This window comes from Oncorhynchus tshawytscha, linkage group LG14 (genome assembly GCF_018296145.1).
Source record: "Oncorhynchus tshawytscha isolate Ot180627B linkage group LG14, Otsh_v2.0, whole genome shotgun sequence".
Taxonomy (NCBI): Eukaryota; Metazoa; Chordata; class Actinopteri; order Salmoniformes; family Salmonidae; genus Oncorhynchus; species Oncorhynchus tshawytscha.
Window position 1 is genome coordinate 32705631 of NC_056442.1, and position 22647 is coordinate 32728277.

General features: G+C 41.8%; 1 protein-coding gene across 3 annotated transcripts in view; it reads left to right on the forward strand.

Moving 5' to 3' along the window:
* Window positions 1-22647, forward strand: part of LOC112267040 (lissencephaly-1 homolog A) — a 92418-nt gene that overhangs the window by 18882 nt on the left and 50889 nt on the right. For all 3 annotated transcript variants that reach the window (XM_024445047.2, XM_024445046.2, XM_024445049.2), the window contains exon 2: window positions 14525-14837. In XM_024445047.2, the coding sequence (XP_024300815.1) occupies window positions 14806-14837 (32 nt within the window). In that variant the 5' untranslated portion in view covers window positions 14525-14805. The remainder of the gene's footprint in view (window positions 1-14524; window positions 14838-22647) is intronic.

Consider the following 22647-nt stretch of genomic DNA (forward strand, 5'->3'; position numbering starts at 1 on the left):
ATATATATATATATTCCCCGTGTGTATGTATGGGGAATATATGTATGTGTGTGTGTACGGGGAATATATATATATGTACGGGGAACGTAAGGTTGAATATATTATAGAACTGCTAGATCTACTGTATTTTATATTATGACATTTCAGCTAGATCTACTGTCTCCATGTCACTTTGGCCATTGTTGTGGGCCTGGCCTCCCCTCAACAGCCTCAAATAGGCTATTTCATGTGGGGGTGGGGTTTGGCGGCAGACACGTGCATCTCACATTTCATTACATTACAATTTTAGTAGCAATATATAAAAATGTATAGAATCACAAATAATATTTTATATTATTAATTTCAAACTTCATTAGCATGAGAAGAACTTACCAGTCCAAAACGATGTCCTCTCCGTTCAAAAAATATTCCTCCATTTGGCAATCGCTAAATTAATCATCCTCCAACAATCTCTCACTTCTGTCTCCTGATCAATTTCTTCTAAAATTGTGTGTACATCTGTATATCTAGATTTAGCTTTCCCTGACTTAGTCGCGATACTGATTTGATATACACTGCTCAAAAAAATAAAGGGAACACTAAAATAACACATCCTAGATCTGAATGAATGAAATATTCTTATTAAATACTTTTTTCTTTACATAGTTGAATGTGCTGACAACAAAATCACACACAAATTATCATTGGAAAACAAATTTATCAACCCATGGAGGTCTGGATTTGGAGTCACACTCAAAATTAAAGTGGAAACCCACACTACAGGCTGATCCAACTTTGATGTAATGTCCTTAAAACAAGTCAAAATGAGGCTCAGTAGTGTGTGTGGCCTCCACGTGCCTGTATGACCTCCCTATAACGTCTGGGCATGCTGGTGGCGGATGGTCTCCTGAGGGATCTCCTCCCAGACCTGGACTAAAGCATCTGCCAACTCCTGGATAGTCTGTGGTGGATGGAGCGAGACGACATGATGTGCTCAATTGGATTCAGGTCTGGGGAACGGGCGGGCCAGTCCATAGCATTAATGCCTTCCTCTTGCAGGAACTGCTGACACACTCCAGCCACATGAGGTCTAGCATTGTCTTGCATTAGGAGGAACCCAGGGCCAACCACACCAGAATATGGTCTCACAAGGGGTCTGAGGATCTCATCTCGGTACCTAATGGCAGTCAGGTTACCTCTGGCGAGCACATGGAGGGCTGTGCGGCCCCCCCAAAGAAATGCCACCCCACACCATGACTGACCCACCGCCAAACCGGTCATGCTTGAGGATGTTGCAGGCAGCAGAACGTTCTCCACGGCATCGCCAGACTCTGTCACGTGCTCAGTGTACCTGCTTTCATCTGAAGAGCACAGGGCGCCAGTGGCGAATTTGCCAATCTTGGTGTTCTCTGGCAAATGCCAAACGTCCTGCACGGTGTTTGGCTGTAAGCACAACCCCCACCTGTGGACGTCGGGCCCTCATACCACCCTCATGGAGTCTGTTTCTGACCGTTTGAGCAGACACATGCACATTTGTGGCCTGCTGGAGGTCATTTTGCAGGGCTCTGGCAGTGCTCCTCCTTGCACAAAGGCGGAGGTAGCGGTCCTGCTGCTGGGTTGTTGCCCTCCTACGGCCTCCTCCACATCTCCTGATGTACTGGCCTGTCTCCTGGTCGTGCCTCCATGCTTTGGACACTACTCTGACAGACACAGCAAACCTTCTTGCCACAGCTCGCATTGATGTCCCATCCTGGATGAGCTGCACTACCTGAGCCACTTGTGTGGGTTGTAGACTCTGTCTCATGCTACCACTAGAGTGAAAGCACCGCCAGCATTCAAAAGTGACCAAAACATCAGCCAGGAAGCATAGGAACTGAGTGGTCTGTGATACCACATGTAGAACCACTCCTTTATTGGGGGTGTCTTGCTAATTGCCTATAATTTCCACCTGTTGTCTATTCCATTTGCACAACAGCATGTGAAATTTATTGTCAATCAGTGTTGCTTCCTAGGTGGACAGTTTGATTTCACAGAAGTGTGATTGACTTGGAGTTACATTGTGTTTAAGTGTTCCCTTTATTTTTTTGAGCATTGTATTTTTATTTTTATGGGGCTTTGTTCTCGGATAATTGTATTCTTTCGCAGTAAATCCTTTTTTAAACCTGACAATGCAGTTGGATTAGCAAGATTCTAGGCTTTCGACCCATGTGAGACACTTGTATTTTCATGAATGTTTAATGACTACATGTATCAAGCACCGTATGTTGTCGAATTTAATCCCGCTAACGGGTTCGGTGCGCAGAGACGTTAACAAATATTGGCAAATCAGCCATTCTATGCAGTTTCCTATTATACACTGAACAATATGAAGTGAAATTCAATGTGTTGTATTGCGTGTGAATTGAATTTCAGTGACAAGTTTTCAGGGAACAAGCGTCTGGGGGACGTAGCGAACAGAACGCTAGAACAGTTAAAAAAAATATATATTTCCTCTATCGCGAAACTACTTGGTATTGTGATACTTGGCCTTGTATTGTACCGTTGGTATTGCGACAACACTAGCTCCAACAGTGTACTTACTACTAACAACACTGTAATTAGAATGGTAAAGTGCAATGTCGAACACGATGCACAAATTACACACAAGCTAGCTATTAATAGTAAAAAAACATCTAGTTTGGGAAATCAACATGTTAGATTGCACTACAGTCATTTAGCAGGCTCTTATCCAGAGCAAGACTACTGCTTTCATGTTGCCAGCCATGTAGCCCCTGCCTGGAGTGTATGACACATGGGAGCAACCAATGCAGTGTTCTATCTGTAAAGTTGTGAATGATTCACCTCACTGAATAAACTCCTGAGACTTTCCCCCTGCAGTCAGTGTATGACAGGGTGGTTACCGCTGGCATGGTGATGACATCGGTGTTCATAGGTCAGGTGGTGCCCAGGGCACATCACATTCACAGCAGAGTTCAAAGCCAAAGCCCCATGTATCTTTCCTCTAGCTCTCTGCTGCTGACAGCCAGTTCTGACTGCCCTGCTACCCCAGTGTCAAGTCCACCAACCGCTGATAAAGAACCACTGTTTCCGTGTTTTATTGATTCCGGTATTCCTCATTGCTGGTTTTGTGTAGAATCTATTGTAGGGCTCACCCCATTTAGTTGACTGGGGGTTGATTGGCTGTTTGTCAACTTTATTCTTAGGTGAGCTGTGGCAACAAAAAAAAAGTTATGGCACACGAGACACTTGAGTGGACTAATCCATTGTTGAGGCTGCAGGGATGGCACACCAGTATCGCCAGTTGTACATTTACCCTTATTTACCATACTTTCTTATCTACAATGTTTGTTTGGTAAGGGTCATTTATTTTAATGCATTTCATTTATTACATTTTCAGCGTTGTAGGAGTGGACACGTTGTTTGCAGAGTACACAACCTAGGTTAAACTTGTGACAAAAGTGTTGGGTTATTTCATTCCATTTACGGTTTGTAAATCTAGTCATTTTGTTTGGAGCACTCCTGTTAATCTTGTGTAAGGACATGCACCTGATTATGTAGGCTTATACATGTACCCATTTGGGGGATCTGATACTATTTCTGATAGAGATGCTTCATACTGATGGTGAGTTAAGACAAAGTAACTTTTCTTTGCCTAAAAAAGGTAAAGGAAGTCAGTTTTTAAATAATTGAAAAAAGGCTACTTTGAGGAACTATTGCCAATTTGAGCAAGCTTTCTCTTTCTATAACCACAGCATGAAAGGTGAAAAAAAAAATGTCAAGCTCAGATCCGGTGGAAATGTCATAAAGGCCTACCTTATTATTTACTTATGCAAATAGCCTATTGCTGTGTCTGTCAGGAGCTCACTGGTGCAGTAAACTGAGGGCCCAGAATATTTTATAAAATTGTTCCAGTTTGCTAGAGCAAGCGTCAGGCCAGACCTAAGTTAATAGTTGATACAATGTTTAAAGTTCCTTGCAGACAGGCCATGCATAGCAAATGTGATTTATAGGATATATATTTTTCTCATATTTTCTAACTGTGTGTCTGCAATGTTTGTTTATTGGCAATGGTAATAGAATATACTTTTAGATGTAGTATTTTCATTTAGATAGATCTGGTTAACCACATGACATTGATTTTGAGATATGAAGGCTTCATTTTACATTTAAATTAAAATAACAGGCAACGCTGTTGTAGCATATTACCGTCAACTAGAAGTTGCCTAATGGCAGAATCTGGGAATGCCACCAGCAGGAAGAGGGGGCGGGTCTGGAACAGGATTTTGTTGTCTTCTGGTTAAGCTATAATCTCTGGCTCCTTTAATTTGTCTCAATTTTTAATTGCTGTGCTTAAGCATCAAACAGTAACCTACATTATAGTGGATTTTATTCAAACATAGGGTGTGTCTATATATGGGAAAATACACATTAAAAAAAATGTCCACCAATCAATTGGTCGAAAGAACAGATCTCGGTCAACCAAGACGTTTTGTTGTTAGGGACAGCCCTAATCTATTGACTAGGCAACCTCTGCTTTTATATGTTTTGTCTCTAGGTTTGATGTAGGTACTACTCTTGCTGCTCTGTCAAAGGGTTCCCTTTCTCTTGCAAAAAAGCAACAGGTGGAAATTGACTGAATAATATAAGGAATGTAATTGAATGATCTTCCAGTAGGTTACAACTAGAGGTCGACCGATTAATCGGAATGGCCGATTTTTAATTAGGGCCGATTTATAATCGGTCATCTTTTTTTTATACCATTTATTAATGACCGAAGGCTCATGTTTCTGTGTGTTTTATAATTAAATCTTGATATTTGATAGCGCGGTCTGACTGAGCGGTGGAAGGCAGCAGCAGGCTCATAAGCATTCATTCAAACAGCACTTTCTTCCGTTTGCCAGCATCTTTTCGTAATGCTTGAAGCACGGTGCTGTTTATGACATCAAGCCTATCAACTCCTGAGATTAGGCTGGAAATACCTTTAGTGCCTATAAGAACATCCAATAGTCAAAGGTCTATGAAATACAAATGGTATAGAGAGGAATAGTCCTATAACTACAGCCTAAAACTGAATATTGAAGACTCAAGTTAAAAGGAACTATTCATATGTAATGCGCAAGGCACATATTGCACTTTTACTTCTAACTTTTTTTTGCATTATTTAAACCAAATTGAACATGTTTCATTATTTATTGTATTATATTAAAATAAGTGTTCGTTGTTCATTCATTGCCTGCGTCCGTAATGGGTCCGCGGTCAAACGACCATCCCTCATCACTGTCAAACGCTCCCTAAAACACTTCAGCGAGCAGGCCTTTTTAGTCGACCTGGCCCGGGTATCCTGGAAGGATATTGACCTCATTCCGTCAGTAGAGGATGCCTGGTTATTCTTTAAAAGTGCTTTCTTCACCATCTTAAATAAGCATGCCCCTTTCCAAAAATGTAGAACCAGGAACAGATATAGCCCTTGATTCACTCCAGACCTGACTGCCCTTGACCAGCACAAAAACATCCAGTGGTGTTCTGCATTAGCATCAAATAGCCCCCGTGATATGCAACTTTTCAGGGAAGTCGGGAACAAATATACACAGGCAGTTAGGAAAGCTAAGGCTAGCTTTTCAAGCAGAAATTTGCATGCTGTAGCACAAACTCAAAAAGGTTCTGGGACACTGTAAAGTCCATGGAGAATAAGAGCACCTCCTCCTTGCTGCGCACTGCACTGAGGCTAGGAAACACTGTCACCACCGATTTTAAAATCCACTATAATTGAGAATTTCAATAAGCATTTTTCTACGGCTGGCCATGCTTTCCTCCTGGCTACCCCTACCCCGGTCAACAGCCCTGCACTCCCCACGGCAACTCACCCAAGCCTCCCCCATTTCTCCTTCACCCAAATCCAGATAGCTGATGTTCTTAAAGAACTGCAAAAAAGGGGTTGTTTGCAAATGTATGGAAGCATGTGAAACTGTGTCCTATTCCGAAAGACTGCAAAGAACCCATTACTCCTGCCAATAGTCGACCAACTAGTCTACTCCCAACACTCAGTAAGATATTGGAGGGTATTGTGAGTAGACAAATGTGGGAGTATATGGAAAAGAATGATCTGATTACAGCCAATCAGCATGCTTATCACAAAAACCATTCCACTGCATAGGTTGACATGACTGACCAGTGGCTCAATGCTATGGATAATGGCAGGTTTGTAGGTGTACTATTTTTAGATTTCAGTGCAGCATTTGGTTTAGTGGATCATGAAATTTATTTTTGACAAAATTAATGCATTATGATTTTAAGGAGGTAGCATTGAATTGGGTACAGTCATATCTAACTGACAGGAAACAGTCCAATAATATCAATGGTTCATTTTCTTCCCCTAATGTGTTAAACTCTGGAATACCGCAGGGCAGCTGCCTTGGGCCACTTCTCTACTTAATATACACCAACGACCTTCCCTATGCCTTGGTTGAAACTCAAGCTACTATATTTGCAGATGATACTACAATTTATGCAGCAAGACAATCTGTTCAACAGGTACAGCAAACTTTGCAAGGAGATTTGGAGATTATCAGGAAATGGGGTTTGCCAAAACAAACTTGCTTTAAACACCAAGAAAACCAAAGTTATGTTGGTTTGTTCAACTAGGAAAAGGCCAAAACAGCATGGGATACAATTAAGTATGGGAGGAGTACAAATTGAAGAAGTGGCAGAAACCAAACTACTGGGAGTGCAGCTAGACAACTGCTTATCATGGTTGTCTCAAATAACTAATCTATGTATAAAAAAAATATTAAAACAGCATGTATAATCAGAAGGATAGCTAAATATTTACCAGGGAAAATCCTTCAGCAAATAACATAGGCATTGGTTGAGTCAAGTGAACTATTGTTCTGTGGTCTGGGGAAATGCATCATCTAGTGAAGTTAGGAGGCTGCAGAATGCACAGAATAAAGCAGCAAGGATTCTTTTAAGGCTGAGATATGGTTCTTCTGTTGCAGTCATGCGCAGTGTTCTTGGTTGGTCATCAATCGACAAGATAATTGAATTTTTAAAATTTTTATTTCATAATATACATCATTTAAAACGGCCAAGTTCTATTCACAACGGTATTCAGTTGGTAAGAGACAGACATTCCGTAAATACTAGGAATAGATTGTCCATCTATGTGTTATCCAGACAGAAAAAAGAAATGGGCAAAAGAACATTTCGATTTAGAGCAATAAAGAAATGGAGTAAATTAACTGAGCTAACTAGAAACCTTTCAAAATATATAAGTTTAAACATTATTTAAAAACAATTTAAATATAGTATATAGAAATGTTGTGTGACTATAGTAGATTGAGTATTTATTGGGTCATTATGCTAGTGTATTATGTATGTTTGTAATAGTGCGTTTATGTGAAAGTGTGTTTGTATTATAAATTGTATTATAAATTGTATTTTAATGTTAAAGACTCTTGGAAGATTAGTCCAAATGGGGACTAAAAGAGATCCTAATCAAATCAAAACCGGGACCCCTACAAATCAGCCGGGCTAAACAATCTGGACCCTCTCTTTTTAAAATTATCTGCCGAAGTTGTTGCTACCCCTATTACTGGCCTGTTCAACCTCTCATATCGTCTGAGATTCCCAAAGATTGGAAAGCTGCCGCACTCTGGACCCAAGTTGCTACAGACCTATATCTATTCTACCCTGCCTTTCTAAGGTCTTCGAAAGCCAAGTCAACAAACAGATGACCAACCATTTTGAATCCCACCGTAACTTCTCCGCTATGCAATCTGCTTTCAGAGCTGGTCATTGTTGCACCTCAGCCATGCTCAAGGTCCTAAACGATATCATAACCGCCATCGATAAGAGACATTACTCTGCAGCCGTATTCATCGACCTGGCCAAGGCTTTTGACTCTGTCAATCACCGCATTCTCATCTGCAGACTCAACCGCCTTGGTTTCTCAAATGACTGCCTGGTTTACCAACTACTTCTCAGAGTTCAGTGTGTCAAGTCGGAGGGCCTGTTGTCCGGAACTCTGGCAGTCTCTATGGGGGTGCCACAGGGTTCAATTCTCGGGCCGACTCTTCTCTGTATACATCAATGATGTCGCTCTTGCTGCTGGTGGTTCTCTGATCCACCTCTACGCAGACGACACCATTTTGTACACTTCTGGCCCTTCTTTGGACACTTAACTAAGCTCCAGACGAATGCCATACAACACTGCTTCCGTGCTAAATTGTAATTATTTCGGCGCTATGGCCTATTTATTGCCTTACCTCCCTAATCTTCATTTGCACACACTATATAGACTTTTCTATTGTGTTATTGACTGTATGCTTGTTTATTCCATGTGGAACTCTGTTTGTCGCACTGTCGCTTCATCTTGGCCAGGTCATAGTTGTAAATGAGAACTTGTTCTCAGCTGGCCTACCTGGTTAAATAACAAATCATAATTGGCCGACCTAGTTACGCCTCTCCCCTATTTGCCAAAATAGTTTGAATGCATTGATATGTAGGCTACGTGTGCCTTTAACATAAAAAATTAAAATATACGTAGTTCTGTCCTTGAGCAGTTGTTTTGTGTGGTCCCCAGGAAGAGTAGCTGCTGCTTTTGCAACAGCTAATGGGGATCCTAATAAAACACATATTAGTCAACGCAGGCCCCTGTGCCTTTGGGTCACCTTGTCCTGGGTGCTATGTTGAAGCAAATGCTGGAATTGATCTTCTCTTCCAATGCTCTCGTCATTTACCTCTCTGTCGTTGTTGAGAAAGAAATGAGGAGTAGGGACACGAGGAATGCATTGGAGGAGAAGAAGCCCAGGAATCAAGAAAAATACTTTGAGATTCCCCCTTAGCATTTAACAGCTGTGTTTTGTTTACTGGTCTGGGTGAGACTGTGATCCTGCTCCCAGTAGATTAAGAGGCTTACCGTGGCGGATGGCCGTGGTTGTAAACTCAGGTTAATCCCAAGTATCAATTGGTTCCTGAGTGTACTATGTTTTCCTGTATGCTTGGAAGCACTCATGTCCTTTTTACTTTGAGTTTGTATAAAATTAAGTAATAGTTAAGATGTTTAGAAACTAGAGGTCGACCGATTATGATTTTTCAACGCCAATACCGATTTATTGGAGGACCAAAAAAGTCTACCGATTTAATCAGCCTATTAAAAAAAAAAAAAAACTCATTTGTAATAATGACAATTAACACAATACTGAATGAACACTTATTTTAATTTAATATAATACATCTGTAAAACCAATTTAGCCTAAAATAAATAATGAAACATGTTCAATTTGGTTTAAATAATGCAAAAACAGTGTTGAAGAAAGTAAAAGTGCAATATGCGCCATGTAGGAAGCAATATGTGCCATGTAAGAAAGCTAATGGTTCAGTTCCTTGCTCAGAACATATGAAAGCTAGTGGTTCCTTTTAACATGAGTCTTGAATATTCCCAGGTAAGAAGTTTTAGGTTGTTATTATGACTATTTCTCTCAATACCACTTGTATTTCATTAACCTTTGACTATTGGATGTTCTTATAGGCACTAGTATTGCCAGTGTAATAGTATAGCTTCCGTCCCTCTCCTCGCTCTTCCTGGTTCGAGTCCAGGGAGCACATCGACAACAGCCACCCTTGAAGCAGTGTTACCCATGCAGAGCAAGGGGAACAACCACTCCAAGTCTCAGAGCGAGTGATGTTTGAAACGCTATTAGCACGCACCCCGCTAACTAGCTAGCCATTTCACATCGGTTACACTAGCCTAATCTCGGGAGTTGATGGGCTTGAAGTCATAAACAGTGCTGTGCTTGCGAAGAGCTGCTGGCAAAACGCACGAAAGTGCTTTTGGAATGAATGCTTACGAGCTTTCTGCTGCCTACCATTGCTCAGTCAGACTGCTCTATCAAATCAGACTTAGTTATTACATAATAACACACAGAAATATGAGCCTTCGGTCATTAATATGGTCGAATCCGGAAACTATCATCTCGAAAACAAGACGTTTATTCTTTCAGTGAAATACGAAACCGTTCTGTATTTTATCTAACGGGTGGCATCCCTAAGTCTAAATATTCTTGTTACATTGAAGGTTGTGCAATGTTATGTCATTATTATTCTAAAATTCTTTAATGAGCCAGGCGGCCCAAACTGTTGCATATACCCTGACTCTGCGTGCAATGAACGCAAGAGAAGTGACACAATTTCACCTGGTTAATATTGCCTGCTAACCTGGATTTCTTTTAGCTAAATATGCAGGTTAAAAAATATATACTTCTGTGTATTGATTTTAAGAAAGGCATTGATGTTTATGGTTAGGTACACATTGGAGCGACGACAGTCCTTTTTCACAAATACGCACCGCATCGATTATATGCAACGCAGGACACGCTAGATAAACTAGTAATATCATCAACAATGTGTAGTTAACTGGTGATTATGATTGATTTTAACATTTTTATAAGAAGTTGAACCTTTCTAGCTCAGGGGGTTCCGCTAGCGGAACACCTCGACAACGTTCCGCTGAAAAGGCAGCGCGCTAAATATTCTTTAGAAATATGTACCTTTCACACATTAACCTCCTCTAGGGTATGTGGGATACTAGCGTCCCATCTGGCCAACATCCAGTGAGATTGCAGAGCGCCAAATTCAAATACAGAAATGCTCATTATAAAAATTCAGAAAACAAAACATTTTACATAGGTTTAAAGATGAACTTCTTCTCCAACCACGGTGTCAGATTTATAAAATGCTTTTCGGCAAAAGCATACCTAGCCCAGAACACAGCCCAGTTGACAAATTATTACAAACCGTAACCAGCCAAGCGGAAGTGTTACAAAACTCAGAAATGGAGAGAAAATTAATCCCTTACCTTTGCTCTTCATATGGTGGCAATCAGAAGACGACATTCATTTACTCAGTAAATGTTAATTTTGTACGATAAATTCTTATGTCCAAAAAACGATTGTTTTGTTTGCGTCTTCAGTAATCCACATGCTCAAACTCAGTCAAAACAGGCAGACAAAATCCAAATTGTATCTGTAAAGTTCATAGAAACATGTCAAACAATGTTTATATTCAATCCTCAGGTTGTTTTTAGCCTAAATGTTCTATAATATTTCCACCAGACAATAACGTTGTCAATATAAAAGGTAAACAAGAAATGCACTCTCTCGGGATTGCGCATGAAAAAGCTCTGCGACACGGTAGGGTCCACTCATTCAGACTGGTCTTACTCCCTCATTTATAAGAATACAAGCCTGAAACAATTTCTAAAGACTGACATCTAGTGGAAGACATAGGAACTGCCAATTGAGCCCTAAGTCAATGGATACTGTAATGGCATTGAATAGATAACTACAAAACCAACAAACTACTTCCTGAATGGATTTTTCTCAGGTTTTCGCCTGCCAAATCAGTGCTGTTATACTCAGACACTATTTTAACAGTTTTGGAAACTTTAGTGTTTTCTTTCCAAATCTACCAGTTATATGCATATCATATCTTATGGGCCCGAGTAGCAGGCTGTTTAATTTGGGCATGCTTTTCATCCAAAATTCCAAATGCTGCCCCCTACCCTAGAGAGGTTAACAAGTCCAATACAGCAAATGAAAGATAAACATCTTGTTAATCTACCCATTGTGTCCAAAAATGCTTTACAGCTAAAGCACAACATATGATTATGTTAGATCACCGCCAAGTCGAAAAACACACACAGCCATTTTTCCAGCCAAAGATAGGAGTCACAAAAAGCAGAAATATAGATAAAATGAATCACGAACCTTTGATCATCAGATGACACTCATAGGACATCATGTTACACAATACATGTCTGTTTTGTTTGATAATGTGCATATTTATATCCAAAAATCTGCTTACATTGGCGCCTTACGTGCAGTAATGTTTTGATTCCAAAATATCCAGTGATTTTTGCAGAAACACTCATAATAAACATTGATAAAAGATCCTAGTGTTATTCACAGAATTAAAGATATGCTTCTCCTTAATGCAACCGCTGTGCCAGATTTTTTAAAAACTTTACGGAAAAAGCATAATCTGAGAACTGCGCTCAGAACCCAAAACAGCCAGAGGAATAGCCGCCATTTTGGAATCAACAAAGTTAGAAATAACACCATAAATATTCACTTACCTTTGATCTTCATCAGAAGGCACTCCCAGGAATCCCAGTTTGACAATAAATGACTGATTTTGTTCCATTTATGTCCAAATAGCCACTTGTTGTTAGCGTGTTCAGCCCAGTAATCCATCTTCATGAGGCACAGATACTTCGTCCAGACAAAACTCGAAAAGTTCTGTTACATCGTTTGACATGTTTCTAAAGGAATGTATGGAATTGATTGCTAGGATGTTTTAACATATAACATCAATAATGTTCCAACCGGAGAATTGCTTTGTCTTCAGAAAAGGCACTGGAACCAGAGGTAACTCTGTCGGGAGCTCGCGTCATGAGACCGAGACTCTCTGCCAGACCACTGACTCAAACAGGTCTCATGAGCCCCTCCTTAAATGTAGAATCCTCATTCAAGTTTCAAAAGACAGTTGACATCTCGTGGAAGCCCTAGGAAGTGCAACCTCATCCATATCTCAATGTGTACTCGGTAGGCCAAGCTTTGAAAAACTACAAACCTCAGATGTCCCACTTCCTGGTTGGATTTTTCTCAGGTTTGCCTGCCATGAGTTCTGTTATACACAGACATCATTCAAACAGTTTTAGAAATGCCAGTGTTTTCTATCCAATAATAATATGCATATATTAGCATCTGGGACAGAGTAGGAGGCGGTTCACTCTGGGCACGTTATTCATCCAAATGTGAAAATGCTGCCCCCTATCCCAAAAAGGTTCATGCTTGCTAGCAACTTACCTTGGCTTACTGCATTCGTGTAACAGGCAGGCTCTTCGTAGAGTGCAATGTAATCAGGTGGTTAGAGCGTTGGACTAGTTAACTGTAAGGTTGCAAGATTGAATCCCCGAGCTGACAAGGTAAAAATCTGTCTTTCTGCCCCTGAACAAGGCAGTTAACCCACCGTTCCTAGGCCATCATTGAAAATGTGTTCTTAACTGACTTGCCTAGTTAAATAAAGTATAAATAAAGGTGTAAAAGGTTTTTTAAATCGGTGTAAAAAAATACTGATTTCCGATTATGAAAACTTGAAATTGGCTCAATTAATCGGTCGACCTCTTAGAAACCATGAGACTAAAAAGGCGATTGATTGAATTATTAAAATAATTATTTGAGCCCTGTTGTTTTGAAGCCCTTGTCAGTTGATTTAATTTGTATTGTTATCAGCCAATTCAGACCCAAAATTAGTTTGGGTCTGCCTGGAGATTTGGCTGTAGAGTCAGCCATTAGTCTGTCCTGCTTTCTACTGTTCTATTGGACAGCCATTGGGATGGGAACGGAAGTGGGCTGCCTTCAGCTGGATGAATCTGGGTCATCTCTCTATCCTGCATGTGTCAGGGTCTCCCTACAGGGTGAACCAAGGGCTCCAGACTGAACTGCCACCGTGACATGACCAGACTACCTCATAGGGCTGGAGTAGTGGGTTGTTGGTGGAAGTTAGAAGAAGAGGGGTTATTGGGAGAGTTGTACAGGTGACTCACCTGATGAAAATGAGGATGTTTTGAATTCTTGCGGGGTGTCACATTGTTGACCAAGCCTTAAGTATATTACAGTCTATTGATTCAAGAGGTCAGCTGCATTATTGTGACCTCTCCATATCTTTCTGGTTCTCAGTATTGTGACGAGATGGCTTTAGACCAAGGGGGCCCACAAAATTGGGGAGTAAAACGGGGCACACATTGTAGTTTATTTTTTTTGTCTCGTGGGCTGGAGGAAGTACCTCCTTTTTTTCTCCCCAATTTCGTGGTATCCAATTGTCCCATCGCTGCAACTCTCGTACGGACGCAGGAGAGGTGACGGTCGAGACTCGTGAGTTCTCCAAAACACGACCCAGCCAAGCCGCACTGCTTCTTGACACAATGCTCGTTTAACCCGGAAGCCAGCCGCACCAATATGTCGGAGGAAACACCGTACACCTGGCGACTGTCAGCTTGCATGCGCCCGGCCCGCCACAGGAGTCTAGATCGCGATGGGACAAGGAAATCTCAGCCTGCCAAACCCTCTCTTAACTCGGGCAACACTGGGCCAATTGTGCGCAGCCTCGTGGATCTCCCAGTCACAGCCAGCTGTGACACAGCCTGGGATCGAACCTGGGTCTGTAGTGACGCCTCAAGCACTAAGGCACAGTGCCTTAGACCGCTGCGCCACTCGGGATGCCCCGCAAATTGATTTTAACAAACATTTGGTCCCCCAAAAAATGTAGCCCTCCGTTTAATTTCTAAATCACGACGCGATCCTTGTGCCCAAAAATGTGCCCACCTCTGCTTTAGACACATGATCTTTACTGTCATATGAATGTTCTCGTCCCCATCCCCAGTTCCATGTGGTGTCTGTCATGCATAATACTGACCGCTCGCTCTCCTTTTCTCTCTCTCAACTTTCTCTCATGCTCATATTCTTCCTGCTCTTTCTCTTTCCAGATGCGGTTTAGAACTGACTGGTAACCCTACTGCAGGCGTTATCCTCGTCTTGTTCCTGAAGCCAGAGCTTTTGGGGGGCAGAGTCCTGCGTTAGTGGCAGAGCCTCCATCCCCCAGTTAGCCGGCGTCGTTGTTGTGCATCGGAACGCCATCACTGTCAGTGTGTCTGGTGTTCATTAGATTGAACTGATCTGATCTTCTGACTGGGGAAACTGCAGCAGCTGCAAGCCACGCCTTGTGCTCGACCATCCCTGGCCCCGCCCACATATCCCTGCTGCCACCATGGTGCTGTCACAACGGCAACGAGACGAACTGTGAGTAACACATACACGACCAACCATGTTAAAACACACAACCTACAATTTTGTTGCAATAACTTGCTGAGCTGCCCTGTCTTTGATATCCACCACCAGCTGTTCCCTAGAGCCACCCTGAATAACACAGCCATGTGACATCAGCAGTACCTGTGACATCAGCAGTAACTCTATCAGGGACTGTGGCTGGTTAATGTCTTTATTAGGTGGGCTAGAAGCCCCATGAGCTCAATACTTGCATCTGTATTCAGCAAAGTGGGGAAAGCAGGTGAACACTGAAAATTGCATTTTCTTCCTAGCCCCACTGCAAAGTGCAAACCTTCTATGCCTTGTTAACCATTCGATCCATTCCAGAGACACAAAGCAACGCATCTCTAGCTAGTAGTTACCATTGTTCTCATCAGACAGACATGGATGTAGTGAAGGAAAATGCCAACTCACTCACAGCACAAGATGTGCATTGATTTTTGAAACCGACCAACTGAGGTGAACAATAATAACTAAAACTATCAGGCCCATCCAGGAAGAATCAATGATCTGTAGTTAGGTGGGGTGCTTGGGTCCCAGACACCCCTGAGGTCCCCAGCCCAAATATATTGATCTCCTCCTTCCTATCTCAAATGTTATTGATCACTATTCAGTTTGGCCTCAGTAACCCAAAAGATGGCATGAGGCAGAATATAACAAAGGATGTGGATGATGACACAGCCTAATATTCCTAGTGCAGAGGAGATCTCTTTAGCTTGTGGCCAAGGAAATGGTCTGAGGTATACAATGGCTTTTGTACTTTGTGGAAGTCCAGACAGTCCCATGTGTGTTGTCCCGCGAATCGTTAGCCAGAGGCATTGATTTGCGGAGTTCTCCCCACACACACAGAGATGTGTTCATCTCTGCAGTAAGTCAGGGTCGATGTTGAAGCCAATAGCAGTGGAGACACTGTTGTAGCCAGAAATAACAGGGTAGGTGTGTAACCATCCCTGCGGTGTCTATGAACCTGGTAATTAACTCCTGAGGTGGGGGATAGGGTTAACACAGCCCTGTGTCAGATCAGATGCATGATGAGAGTTGTGTAAGGTGAAGATATGTGGGGAGGGTGTGTGTGTGTGTGTGTGTGTGTGTGTATCTGAGCTCGGCCTGGGGTAAGGGGATTTCAGATCTATAGGAGGGGAGAGATGTCAAAGGTTATGCGTTTAATTAACACCCATTTCTGGGGTCACAATGCAGGAATGAAAAATACTTGTGTTTTTATATCTTGATGTGTTTTATATCGATGTGTTTTGTAAACTCAGATCAAAAATGCTTGTTGTAATAATAAGCTCTCGTTATCAATGAAATAGCTACATTCACGAACCGGTGTTCTATCAGCAGACAGAGCTCTGACTGTTGTGGAGCCACTTCTCACAGTACTTTTTTTTTCTTTTTTCAGAATGTTAGATTAACTTGAAAACATTAGGAAATGTAGCTGGCTACATTTTTCTGATAAACATTAGAAATATTATGATCGTGCATTTGTTTTTGCAAAAAAAATACCTAGCATTTTCATTATAAGCTCATTTTCTTAGCTAGCTATGTGGCTGCTGGCCAAATAGCATTGCCTTTCTGTTGTCATCTGAAGCTATTTTCTGCCGAATGTGTTGCACCAAATGTACTTTGTGAAGGAAAACGAGTTGCATGCCCCTGATCACTCTATTGAAGCAGAAAAATAACCGGTTGAAATGGTTTAATGATCTGCGTTTTGAAAATGTATCTGTAATATTGTGTTAGGAAGAGTTAGCCTAACAATGCATCTTTTATTTGCATTGATGAACTAAGTTAGTGCTGTTACCTTATCTGTAATGAGGTAGGTTGACAATGAATGTGTCGGTCATTCACATGACAGAACACTCGTCATTCTCTTGAAACTGTTTTAGTTTAGCCTTCGAAGACATGGGGCCAAAGGAACTCTCAGTATCGCTATTGAGTGTTCCGTTGGATTTCTAATCCTCCATGCTCTTTAATCAGAACACTGAGCAGGCTCCTCACATTCTTCTCCTTCTACTCCGTTATGTAATGCCTGGACACGCACTACAGGAAACCAGTATGGGACCATTGCTCCATGCGAGCCGCCAGGCCGATGAGGACCAGCATCTGTTGCATTCCATCTATTGTGGAGTCTGTTGGCCCTGGTGTTTTAAGAGAAGGCTCTTGACAGTAAAACACCCACTCCGATCTGTGTGACAGACCAACCGCCAGTCCCGCTCTGTGTTCTGTGAACCCTGGTGGGAAACCGGGTAGACATCTTGAGTCATTACATCTAAAACAATGGACTGACTGGAGGGAAATGGTGACTGCTACCAGCTGACTGCCCGCCTGCCCCGGCCTTCTCAATACTCTATGACCCCTGTTCCCCTCCCTCACCCTCTTCATGGTTTGTTATCAAGCCGCACACAAATGGATCTTGTTCCCGTTCTATTTAAAACTTCCTCCCCTCTGCCATTGCTTTTGTCTCAACTCAACTGTCAGATTGAGCTGGAGAGAGGTGGTTCTTCAGGGCATGTGTGAAAGCTTCTATAAATTGCTGATGCTTTTTGAAAGAGAAAGTCTAGTAGAAGAATGCATTTTGCTCACTGATATATAAGACATGTCACCATAGAGAGAGTTAGTTCAGGGAGAAAGAATGGGGAAGACATTTGTGTGCTGGTTTTGTAAGACTAGACTTTTTTGAGAAACTTTGGTTCTTGGAGGTCTTCCTCACTTATGTAAATTGTGTGTGTATATATATATATATATATGAAGCCTTATTCTGAAAACAAAAATATTTGTCTTAGGTGTCAGGCCTATTTTATCAGCTGTTATGATTACAAAATATATATTTTTTGCAACCAGTCCTTTTCTATTCTTATTTCTAGAACCAATGAAAAGCACGTATTTTGTTTTTCCATGGTCAGTGGATTCAAGCCCAGAGGCCACGACAGAGCCCCCCCCCCCTTATTATGAGGAAGACGTTAAAGCGTCTTTATTTTTTCCTGCTTCACAAAGAACCTCTTAGTATTTTCCAGGTCTTTAGTCAAATATGTTTCGTGTGACTGTGTTCCTTCTCAGCAGCCCCCACTGGCTGTGACTGCTCTGGCGTAGCTGCATCATGAATGTTACAGATTATTAATAAACAGTGAAAGTACATGTACAGGCTGAAGCTAAATGAATGTACAGGCTGAGGCTAATGGTACAGAATAGCAGTGAAGGGAACCTGAAGACAGACAGTACACACTCACACAGACCTTTGATCCGCATCTGTGACTGACTGGAAAATGGAGGCCTGTTTATTTATTTTTTTAAATCGATGCCGTTTTTCACTCTTGATTGTTACGTAACTTTTCCATGCCGTTTCTTTTTGGGATAGCTAAGCTTTTCGTCTCTCCCTGTGGAATTGTCAGCTGACGTTCCTGAATATGCTAAACATGGAGACGTCATCAAATGAACACATTTTGTCGGCCGATATATTGCTGTAGTGGTACAACAAGCTCAATCACTCCCTGTGCTCTGTATTGGGTGTGGCAGCTGGCTCCTATGGGAAATGGCTCACACCTGTCCACCTTGTCGACACACTCACCCCTGTGGCGTGCTTCTGGTGGGCTGGGTATCGAGTTTGGCTGGGTGGGCTGGCAAGGGGTCCATCATTAATATGTTCTAATATCCAGCCTGTCAGATATGCACAGACCTGATTGTGTGTGACACAACTGTTCTAACTACACTGAAAAATGCTGGTGCTCAGACCATGATAACATACATTTCTCAGAGCATATTTCTTGAAACCTGTTCCTGTTAGAGGATGTTTTTGCTTGTTGAACCTAGTGCATTAAATGTTGGACAAATGTGCTTTGTATACATTACACAAGCATGTAGTGTACTTCAGCAGGCTAATCTAACTGAACCTGACTTGTGGGTCTTGCCGCTAGTCCTCTCTACTGCTAAAAGCTGAATACATGAGTTGGTAATCTAAAGCCTGTGCTCCCCCACTCTCCCTCGTTGGTATCGCCCCTTCTCTTGATTTCTCCCTCTTGCGCTCTCCTCTACCCCATTTCTTTTTTCTTTTTTTTTTAACATTCAAGCTGAACAATGTAACACCTGGTAGGTTTAGTCTGCCCTTGACTGCTGAGAGGCGCGGCCACTGCAGAGCCCACCAAATCCCATTATGCTTGCTACTAGTGGAAGAGGCCATTAGTTGTATGACGAATCTACGTCAGATTGTGTTCACCATGCATATTTTGTGTGTGGTGTGCATTTGTAGCTGACTCAACATTTCCAAGCTAGACACACAAACACACACCTCACCTCCATGTGTTGTAGAGCTCACTGACCCTCCAACCAGCAGATCAGTACCATGTCATTGCCTCTGTATGGAGTGGGGAAACTGACTTGGTTGGTACTGGTAAATACTACAGTCAGAATTACCTTCATTTCACTCCCTTTCCCTGTGCAGATTCACAGCTGTTTAGATAGCACTCCATACTGCACTCCTACACTAAGTGCCCGAACCATGCTGGGCTCCTCTAATCTAATCCCAAACCAGTCAATTCCATTTTAACTGGTGCCTCCACTGCTAAAGGGGATGCATTAGCTGGCTGAGTATTGACTGTGACATACCCACCTATCTCACAGACCAATAATAAGTGAACTAAGCCTACTTTATGGTATTATTATTAACCTTTTTAACGCGAGTTCCAAATAGCTCTAACGGTCATCCTAGTGTGAGCTATTTTGTTTACAAAAAAAATGAAGTTTAATGCACGTGATGTCACTGTTAAAAATATGATTATTACGCAACGGGAGAGTTAACCCGTGCGGCCTGCTAATCATGTATAGGCTATGTTTCCACTTGTCAATTTCCAATTATTTTCTGACAACCGTTTGAATTGAGGTGTGTTCCGCTTCTATATTAATTCACACAAATTAGCACATTTCACTGTTGCGGACCATTTATGTTTGAGGCTTTGACCGGCTCCGTAATTTTCTCTCTTCGTGGAGATCCCAAGCATTTCCACAGATGAATTATGCAGACATTTGCACAGTCTTGCACAAACCTTTTTCCCCTGGCACATTTTCTGGCTGGTGCTCGCATTCTGTGAATTGTTGTTTTTCCTTAAAAATAGTAACTTTGGACGTGTGCGTTCCTATTAAATTAAGTGCCTTATTTTCTATATATCGTGTTGTCATTTCTACTGTATACATACATTCTGTATGCTAATTTATTTAGTTTTATTCACGGTTTCAAGAACTGGTGCAAATCATGCATTCCGATTGAGTAGATTGTGATGGAAACTATATGATGTGGTTGAAATACATTTTTGAAGGTTGAACTGATTTATGATGAGCCTAATGTTCAGCTATGTGTGGCACCATGTTTGTTGACAATATACAATGCATTTGGAGGGTCACGTAAACATCTGTCAGACCAAAAAGGTAATGACAAAATGAGGTGAAGGAATGGTTCACTAATCTTTTGAGTAAACTTCCGGAAGAGAATGATCGTAGACTACATACCCCCTTCAACATGAGTACTGAAAACCGACCAAACTCATATCGTCTCGTCTTTGGTTGATGTGAGAACTAATGGTGGTGAGTACAAACTACTCTAAATCGTTAGTAATCCGATGGGTAAAGAAAGGTTTATTTCAATCAATGGTGAGCTCAACTGTGAAGTGATAAATTGTCAATAGTAATTGCTATTAGCTAATAATTCATATTGTGGTTTCTGTAGGCTGTGAGTTCGCTAAATATGACTGCTTGTGTTATGGCAATCTTTCTTCGGTTAGTGCCAGGACTAATGTAGCCTTCATTTTCCGGTTTGGATAATTGTGTTATGCTGTCGCAACGTTTGAATGTCTAAACATTGTAAACCACGTCACATTCAGGACAACTTGGTAAGGACTGTTTGTGCAAAATGTGAAAAGAAAAAAGGGTGGCCAGCTCAAACGTTGACTGTTGCGTCAATCGAAACTGGACGTTTCTAATCACACCAGGTTGAGAGTACACTCCAGGGACCACTGTAGAATGATCGGACCAGTTTGTTGGTACGTGTCAATAGGGCTGGGCGGTATATAATATTTTATGATATACTGGTATTGATGCAGGGACCAGTTTGTTTTTACTTTACCTTCTATAATGGTATTTGAATGTTAACTTCTCAGGGTTAGGCGCCCCGACTGTCGCAGATTTTTAGAGAAACAACAAATGTTCGTACATATGTGTCTTATATCGGCTGAAAGCTTAAATTCTCGTAAATATAACTGCACTGTCCAATTTACAGTAGCTATTACTGCGAAAAAATAGGTCTGATATATTCCACTCTGATGGTGAAATGTGTACTTAAATCAGAGCAAGATTTCAGAATGTATCAACCCAAGGGTCCCAGAGATAAAATGAAGTGCTGTTTTGTTAGAGAAAATCCTTTGTCATATCCTAAAAAGGTCCATACAGCATACACGATCGATTTTGTATTTTCACTCGTTCAATTTGCAAAGAAAGGAATCTGTGAAAATCTAACCCTAAACGTTCTTTCAACCAGTCAAATCAACAACAAAAAAATCCCCCCAGCCCCAGCTGAAACACCTGACTCTAATCACCTAACTGATCTTCAGTTTAGAATGCAATTTGATTAAACAGCTGTGTTTGCCAGGGATGGAAAAAAGTGCGACATCAATCAGGCCCTTGGGGAAAGGAAATACCCACCTCTTCGCTAGAGGGTAAACATTTTTCTAATGGCTAAAATAGTTTCCCCACCCCCTCAATCTACAAACAATACCCCATAAAATACAAAGCCAAAAAAATAAAAATGCTTTAACATTTTCTTTCAGTGGGGGGGGTTATATTTATGTAAGTGTTCAGAATTTCTCCCATCAAGCGCTGTCAGGTTGGATGGGGAACGTTGCAACACAGCTATTTTCAGCTCTCTCCAGAAATATTCGATCAGGTTCAAGTCCTGGCTCTGGCTGGGCCTCAAGGACATTGAGACTTGTCTTGAAGCCACTCCCTCGTTGTCTTGGCTGTGTGCTTAGGGTCGTTGTCCTGTTGGAAGGTGAACCGTCGCTCCAGTCTGATGTCCTGACAAGGTTTTCAAGGCTATCTACTTTGCTCAGTTCATCTTTCCCTCCATCCTGACTAGTCGCCCAGTCCTGGCCGCTGAAAAACATTCCCACAGCATGATGCTGCCATCACCATGCTTCACCGTAGGGATGGTGCCAGGTTACTCCAGACATGACATTTTGCATTCAGGGCAAAGATTTCAATCTTGGTTTCATCAGACCAAAGAATCTTCTTTCTCATGGTCTGAGAGTCTTTAGATGCCTTTTGGCTAACTCCAAGTGGGCTGTCATGACTTTTACTGAGTGGCTTCTGTCTGGCCACTCTACAATAAAGGCCTGATGGGTGGAGTGCTGCAGATATGGTTGTCCTTCTGGAAGATTCTCCCATCTCCACAGAGGAACTCTGGAGTGACCATCGGGTTCTTGGTCACCTCCCTGACCTAGGCCCTTCACCCCAGCTCTAGGATTTCTTGGTAGTTGCAAACTTATTCCAAGAATGTTGGAATCCACTGTTCTTGGACCTTCCATGCTGCAGAACTGTTTTGGTACTCCTCCCCAAAAGTGACCCTCGACAAAATCCTGTCTCGGAGCTCTCCATTCGACCTCATGGCTTGGTTTTTGCTCTGACATGCACTGCCAATGGTGGGACCTTTTATATAGACAGGTGTGTGCCTATCCAAATTATATCTCGTCAATTGGATTTACCACAGGTGGACTCCAATCAAGTAGAAGAAACAGCAAGGATGATC